The 8,215-nt window shown below is 38.7% G+C and overlaps 1 protein-coding gene across 1 annotated transcript; it reads left to right on the top strand.

Moving 5' to 3' along the window:
- Positions 1-2,803: 2,803 nt before the first annotated feature.
- Positions 2,804-6,420, top strand: LOC121336034 (cryptic protein-like). Its single transcript, XM_041404689.1, has 6 exons — positions 2,804-2,826; positions 3,000-3,049; positions 3,164-3,340; positions 4,220-4,328; positions 4,439-4,548; positions 6,308-6,420. Exons 1-6 carry the CDS (start codon positions 2,804-2,806, stop codon positions 6,418-6,420), a joined length of 582 nt encoding a protein of 193 aa, XP_041260623.1.
- Positions 6,421-8,215: the final 1,795 nt, after the last annotated feature.

Genomic DNA, 8,215 nt, shown 5'->3' with positions numbered 1-8,215 from the left:
AGAAGCAATCACTCTCTGGCAGATTCTGTCAACAACAAACAGCAGCACTTTTCTGCAGTGTCACACCGATCTCACCTCTGGTGCAGGCAGGCAACAGCAGCATCTGAGCAGTTTTCTCCGTCCCCATTCCTCTGCCTGCCTTGATGGTGAGGCTATAGGGAGAAGGAAGAAACAAGGTATCAAAAGCAAGAAATGTTTACCGACGCTTTACAGTTCTTCCAGGTTGTTGGCTCTTGCAATTACAGGAATGACTTCTGATCTTAAGCAAATGGCACAGAGTGTGAAAATTTGTCAATATTTCTTCACCAGCAGATGCATTTTGAATGTTACCACTAGTATAGGGCAGGGAATTTGGTGCCCAAAAAACTCTCCAGGAGAACTACATTGACACTGCATTTTAGTAAAAAAACCCACTATGTGATGTTCCTGTACTTATGTGTCTCTGTTTATGTTTTTTTCTGCCTTCCATCTGTGGAATGGGGAAACAAGAATTTAAATAGTAAGTGACAGCATTTAGGCATCTGAATATTGTAACTTAACTACCAGTTAGACCTAGCTGAAAATATTATTCTCTTATCCAGGCAGAACTGCCCCAAATATCTCTGCCTGTCTTCATAGGAGAGAGGCTTTATCTCTCAGAACACCTCCTGGCTTCCTCTGCACCTACTCTAACTGGTCCATATCCCTCCTGTGCTGGAGACCCCAGAGTTGATTGCAGTGTTCCAGGTGGGTCTCAACAGGGCAGAGCAGAGGGGTAGAATCCCCTCCCTCAGCCTGTAGTACACACATTTGATGCAGCCCAGGGCATTTTTGGCTTTCTAGTATGCAAGCACATGATGTTGGATCATGTCTAGCTTTTATCTTCTAGAATCCCCAACCCCACAAGTATGCTTTCAGTAAGTTCTTCTCCCCATTTCTTCTCATGTTTGGGAGTGCCCTAGCCCAGGCACAGTACCTTGCAATTGGACTTGTTGAGCTTCATAAGGTTCTCATGTGCCCAATTTTCAAGCTTGTCCAGGTCCCTTTGGATGGAATCCCATCCCTCTGTTGTGTCAACTGCACTGCTCAGATTTGTGTCATTTGCAAACTTGAGATTGCAAACTTGAGATTCCACTGTCTGTGCCACTGAAGTAACCACTGCAGAGCAGTGATCTTAAACCAGAGCCTGAGGGACATCACTCATCACCAGCCTCCACCTCAACACAGAGGCATTGACCACAACTCTCTGGCTGCATCCAGCCAGCTCTTTATCCATTGAATTGTCCATCCATCACATCCAGGTGTTTCCAATTTGGAGATAAAGAGCTTCTGAATAGCTTGTAGCTCTTGATTTCTGTGTTCCAGTGACATGACTTTTCCCAGTGTTTCCATGATAGCAATTATGGCATAGATTTCTAATTTCACAATAGTTTCCAACTTCTCTTGCTTGTTACCCATGCTTGTTACAGCTGTGTAAGAGAACATGTCTTAAAAACACTCTCCATCTGCTTTAGTGCCAAGAGGGTTGACTTTAATTAGGATAGCTATCTTTGTAAATTAAGCCAGCCTTTGTACCAAACTGGATGAGAAGTTATCACAACTTCCAAAACATTAGTTCAGATGGGGTAAATCTGACAAGTGACAGCCACAGGGATGATAATGTCTTTAGTCATTGCAACCATTTCTTCAGCGAGGTCTGCCCCATACTTCTGATGTGATCTTGTATCTAGCCAAGGTGAGACTTGTACTAGCTTGGTTTGCTGTGACACAGTGAAAACATCCCTCTTCTAATGCTCCCCCAAAACAAAACAGTATTGCTGTTTTCTTTTTATTATTGCTTCAGTTTCCTGCCACAACATAAGTAAAGGCCATGTGCACTTGGTAGTACAAAATGTGGACATGTGATGAGAAAAGCCTGCCTAGAGCTGCTTTTTTAGCACTGCCCAGCTGCGGGTGTTTTTGCTCATGATACCAAGCCATGGCAATGCCATGTGAGTGGTCCTAGCCCATTTCAGAACACACAGTAAATTATATCTAGGTATCTGCTGATACTGCATAAACTCAGACTAGGAATATCCACTAAGGGGCCTAATTTTACTAATAGTAAAATTTTCAGAAAATGTTTCAAAAGGTTATTAACAGCTGCGGTGAGACAACAATCCTCCCTCAAGGACCTTATATTGCCTTTTCCAGTATTTTTAGTAGAAGTCTCAAAAGCAGGTTTTAAGGATCTCTGCTACAAATTAGTACAATCTCATAAAGCAGATCTCTGGTGGAAAACCCTGGCAGAGACAAGGCATGTAAGTAGAGCTCAGGCTTTTTAACCTTCCTTATATATACCTGCTCTGGTTATGATATACCTATTGCAGTTCTGTAGAATTTGTTTGTTTGTTTATTTGTTTGTATGTTTTTCCTATGCACTACATGGCGATACAAAGTTTTCTGTCTTGAGAAATACACTGGACATGAGATCTTTCCGCCTTGGGCTTTTGGTTGTGCTCATGGGCTCTTAACTCTCCCCCCAGCAGTAGGTGTCCCCCCCTTGCTCCTCCCTTCAGCAGGGCATGTAAATCGGGGGCTGGCCAGGGAGTCCCAGCCCGGAAGGATGTTCCCGGCTCCCGGCCAGGGCTCAGTCGTACGGCTGGCGACCAAGCCTTGCTGTAAGCTGGACAGCAGGAGGAAAGTTTCGTCAGTCCGCTTTCTCTGCCCATCGGTGTCTGCTGTGCGAGGACTGCTGCACGCAACAGCCTGAAGCACAGGGCTCTGGACATCTTCTGCTCAAGCTCTCCCGGAGGACCTCACAGCTATTCCAGGCTGCAGAAAAATGTACTGGAGAAATCATGTTAGGTAAGTTCTCTTGAGATGTCAGGGACCTTCTCTAACCAGGGATGCTTATTCCTTTTAAAAGTTCACACACTCACCATTCGTTTTAGTTTTTTGCGTCACATTAGCACAAAATCATTTCTCGTTTGATTTTTTTTTTTCTCTCTCTCTTTTTAATTTTTTTTTTTTTTTTTCAGAATTCTTTTCACTGTGATTCTTGTCTGGCAAGCTGTTCATTTAGAAAAAGGTAAGGGAAACTTCATCTTTCTCCCAGCCCCGCTGTGTTTTTCTTCTACATTTACAGTATGCATTTCTTCATTACAAACTAACCTTCCCTTACATATTTGCACTTCTTGTCAAGGCCCTGAAAAAGAAGAATGGAAAGAAGTTGTGAAAAGTCTCAATGGTACAGCACAAAAGCAGCAGCCCAAGAACGAAGGGACCTTTACAAATGCGCTCAGTGATATGAATCAGAGTTACCAAAGTAGAAAGCAACAGAGTTCCAGAGCTTTAGTACCTTTCACTGGAATTACAGAGAGTAAGTAACATTATTTTTGTAAATAATGACATAAAATTACTTTTAAAATATAATATAGTAATACTTTAAGTGTTGTCCTGGAAGATTCCAGCCTGTTGGTTTTCTTTGACCACCCATTTCAATTATACGCATGGCCACTTAGTAAATGGTGATAAAAATTTGGGGTAGAGCTGAAGATCTTCCACTTGCAAAATGTGTTAAGGAAAAACAAGGAAGAATACTAAGAATGAAGAAGTGTTTGGCACTTCGTGTTTACAAGAGCATCTGTAAAATTTTGTTACATCCTGTTCATTTTTTAGAATTCACGATATTTAATAACCATAAAAATTGAAATTTTATTAAAAAAGGTTTCAGCTACCTGAAAGCAACTGTACTAACAGGGAGGGGGAAAAAAAGTATTCTGTTTCCTCCCATTTATATAAAGTTTTAAATTGGTGCTCAATCCCAGGACTCTGAGAAAGGCTCAAGGGAGTGTTCCCCCCACGTCAGAACCAAGTAAATTCCCAGGTTTTTATTCAAAAATAAGTATCACTTCCCAATAAAAATGCCCCATTTCTTAGTGTGATTGAAACCTACATCTGTCAAAGTGGAGTGAAATATTTCACTTGAACACATCCTGCTGCTACAAAATTTGCCAGGCGTTGCTTCTGCACCATCTTGTAATCCCTAGTAGCTTGTTTCTAATCCTTAACTAAACAAACTGGGTTTAGCTGAACAAACACTCCTAACAGGCATATAATTTTATTGTCTCTAAAGACAATAAAACTAGATATCCTTAAGAGACTTTGGGAACTGGAGGGACCTGAGAGAACAACTGAGAGAAAGGTGAGGTTCAGAGCCCCTGAGATGCTTGTTAACCTCTGTAATATTGTCTTGCAGGTAAAAAACTGAACAGACGCTGCTGCCAGAATGGAGGAACTTGTATCCTGGGGTCTTTCTGTGCCTGCCTAAAGCACTTCACTGGCAGATACTGTGAATATGATGAACGGCAAGGGTAACAAAACAAAACAAAACCAGACCAAAATCAGAGGAAATTATTGTGCTTATTTTCTGTGGTGGGGTCAGGGAAGTACCAAATGTCTCCCTTGTCGTTGACAGCAGCTGTGGCAGCATTCCCCACGGCGTCTGGGTGCTGAAGGACTGTTGGCTTTGTCGATGTGGCTATGGCACACTACACTGTCTCTCAGAAATAACACAGAGTAACTGCGGTAAGAAATGGCATTAAATCAAACATTTTTATCCCGTGGGTGACAGAATTGCCTTCTGCAGTAGTGGGGTACTTGGAGACTGCAGAATGTGCACTAGCTGGACTTCTACAGTGGGTTTAGAGAATGCATTAGTGAGACAGTAACAAACACTGATCTCAACTGTAGAGTGCAGCACATAAGACGTTTTCAGATATTCATAATTCTGTATAGTAGAAAACTTCCCACTGTTCTAATTGAAGACTACAGAGGTTAAATACTTCTCTGTTCTGCAAAATCTGTACATCTATGACTTCCCACTTAACCAGGACAATTTCTATAACTAAACTAAATCAAAAAACTTGTTAAAGAGAAAAAAAGAGTAGTGTAGTGTATACTGGTGTGGAGGAAGTAGAAACTGGTATTTCACTAGAGAAAAAAGTTGTGTCTACTTAATACACAGAATCATCAATCATCATGCTTAAATGACACAAAACTAATTCGAATATTTTTTTAAGATCTGTATCTCAATCTTCAGAATATTCTTGTATGAGTTTTAAGTTTGAACACACTGCTCACAAAAAATATGTAACCGTTATCCTGATCACTGTAAGGCAGTGCCGCCTAGTCTCCTCAAAAGCACTATATCATTTTAAGTGAAGTCTTGCTATATCAGCCTCAGAAATTCCCTGAATAAATGGGTGAATATTTTTGAAAACAGACTGTCAACTAGCATAAGGATTTAAAGAATTGCTATACTGGTATTATTTTCCATGGAGAACTGACTGATCCAGACTGTTCTTAATACTCTTGAGATCACTAATAAGGATTTAATAATATTTTCTCTTCAGTGGCAAAATCGGTGAAAAATATTCTTGCCCTTTCCACCCATAATATCTCAATCCCATCTTGTGCTTTCCTTCACTTGTGCCAACATCACTCCTTAGCAGGGTAAGAAAACAACAGACTGAAATGGTTTCAAGAGTCGTTTGCACCCCAAGCAGCCTCTTGTTTCCTAGATTCCTACCTGAGTAGCAGTGTCTTGAACCTGTGACTTGTGAGTTGTAGCACTAACTCAGATGTAAATCAAAACATTAAAAAGGTGACATTGCTACCTTTGTAACCCTAGACAGAAAAAAAAAATAAATAAAAATCCACCAGAATCACTTTTTCCTTGAAGTCTTCTGTATTGAGCAGTTATATGTGTCACACAACTTTCTCATTCAACTCTTTACATGTTCACCTTTGAATCATCTCTATTGTTCCTCATTACAGGAACAAAAGACATAATGCTCTGAAAAAACAGTCAACTGCTTACTACTCTTAAACTCAGCTTAAGAAAGACAATAAATGTCTCAGTGGAGAATCCTCTGAGCAGGGACTCCGTGGCTTTCACGGATAAGAGGGTATGGCTTCTCTGCTTTTGCTAAAGCTATGTCCCTTGTTAAAGGAAGGGTTAAAAACCGACATACAGGCTTGAGTGCTTACCTCTTCTGAAGTTCTTCCTCTTGCTTTTGCTTGGTATTTACTTTTGATTATTCTGAGATTAATGCCTGCAAGAGCTGATAAGTGTTATCAGTTGCTCCTCAAACGATCATTGATGGGACGTCTATTTACATCTCTCCCCTGAGAATACTCCCCTTGATTGGCTTTAACAGCTGATACCTTTAGCTTAAGTACCTGTGAGATGTCAGAGGACTTTTCAAGTATGTTGAAAAACCTTATGTTTTCAAATTTACGTACTCATTAACCATTTTATTTTCTTGATTTTATTTCTTTTAAGAACTGACATCGGAAACAGAGGAAATTATCAAACTGTACTCCAATGGTTTAAGATTACAGCAAGCAGTGTTTTCAGTTACTTGCCTGCTTGCCATCCTTCTGGAGTTCTGCTAGCTGGCAGTTGTGAAACTGGACAAGGGGAAATACTCAGGGTTGATATAACCCTCATCATGAATCATACATTTCTTCTATGAGCTGCAGAAGACTCTTCTACCTGCATGTTGGAGGCAGATTAAAATGTATTAGTTAATGTTGAAATACCTGGATTATTATAAATTCAGATTATATGAATGTGAAGTATTTATTATTATATTATTATATTAATACTGCTATCAATGTCTGATTCTAACGATTCTTTATTTTCAAAATACTGCTCTTCCAGTGGAAGTACCCCCCTCCCAATATTCTGTGCCTGAAGAATTGTAAGTTATAGTAATTTCTTTTGTACACAGTACAACTTTTATAACAAATAAAACTTTCATTTCTGAAAAGTTTTTGTTTATTTAAACTTGAAAATTCTTATCTACTATTTGTCATATTTTATCTTGTAAGAAAAGCGCAGGGTGGAATGAGCAAACAGAAATTTGACACCATAAGTATAGGTTTAAGAGTAGATATCTTTCAAGCCCTAATACAGAGAGTTGTAAAAAGTTACAGAGCTTTTCTTATTTATTACTGCAAAATTGTATATATGCATAATCTGCATGGCAGGAATCATATGTCTATTAAGAACACATAAGTGATGGTTATTTGTCTTTTGGGGGTTTACTTCATATCTTAGAAATATGAGTGTCTCTGTTTTTGAAATGACAGCAAAGAGCAAATTTGTTTAACTCTTTCTACATCAATGTTGTCTTGATTTATATATAATTTTAAAATTAGTATATCTAGGCTGTAAAATACAAAATGTTTGCAAGTGCATTTTAATGCAAGTTTATAAAGCAGAAACAGGTTTGTTTTGAAAAAAATTACAAACATAAACCTAAAATGTATCTTCATCCTTTTGGAGTGGAGGTACCACATAGAAAGAATCAGATTCATAATTTTATTGACTAAAAAGACATTACTGATGAAGAAAATTCTTAATGTCTTTTAAAAATTCAATATACTTAATCCTTAAAATTTCCTATTTATTTGGTGCTGCAAATTGAGACAATCCAGTTCTTAAGCAGAAAAGGATGCAGCATCAAGAAATGGCGTACTGTAGTGCCTGCTTTTAAATATATGACTGCTCAGAATCAGACTTTTATAGCAAGTCATTGGGTAAAAATATATTCATGTTCAATACTGCAAGAATTAACACTATTCCTTTCCGAACTCCAGACTTGTGCTGAGAGAGAACGCTTCTCACTCTTCACATACACTAGACTAGAAATGGTCCTTTTCCCATTATTTCACACAAACTGGTCTGTACCCATCAGCCTGTGTTTCCACAGACCATCTTAGGACAATTAAATATCAAAGAACAGCTGGAGGAAAGTAGCTGTGCCTTTATTTAACAGACGCTGAAGTTTCAGGAATGCCATTGTGAAATCATCTTGGTTTGTCATAAAGCATACCTGAGAAGTCTGTAAGCAATACAGCTTGTAATGTTCTTCAAATAGTCTTTACTTTTTAAAGGAAAATACACAGTATAGTAAAAATACATTTGAAGTAATATTTTTTTTTTATCCCTGTAGAAAATATACAGAGCCATTAAAGACTGTAATTAACAAAAGAAAACAAGTGTTTTAATACAGGTTTTACAACAGAACAGCTATTTCTGTTTCAATAACACCTACAGCAGATTTAATCATGAAAAACTGAACTGGAATAACTCTGTAGATGAGCCTATGTGCCTGCAAGAGTCACCGCAATGAGTTTATTCATTATTGGCTTGGTCTGATTTGCAGAAATGTCTAGCAAAAAA

The sequence above is a fragment of the Onychostruthus taczanowskii genome, unplaced genomic scaffold (genome assembly GCF_017590055.1).
Source record: "Onychostruthus taczanowskii isolate IOZ18803 unplaced genomic scaffold, ASM1759005v1 scaffold219, whole genome shotgun sequence".
NCBI lineage: Eukaryota > Metazoa > Chordata > Aves > Passeriformes > Passeridae > Onychostruthus > Onychostruthus taczanowskii.
The sequence above is the reverse complement of the archived record's forward strand: the minus strand, read 5'-3'. Positions and strand labels throughout refer to the sequence as shown.

Excerpts from the sequence above, each read along its gene's own strand:
- LOC121336034 (XM_041404689.1), top strand. The coding sequence starts at position 2,804 with ATGTACTGGAGAAATCATGTTAG. Across the intron at positions 3,050-3,163 it reads AGCTGTTCATTTAGAAAAAG|GCCCTGAAAAAGAAGAATGG; the intron begins GTAAGGGAAACT and ends CTTCTTGTCAAG. Across the intron at positions 4,549-6,307 it reads AATAACACAGAGTAACTGCG|AACTGACATCGGAAACAGAG; the intron begins GTAAGAAATGGC and ends ATTTCTTTTAAG.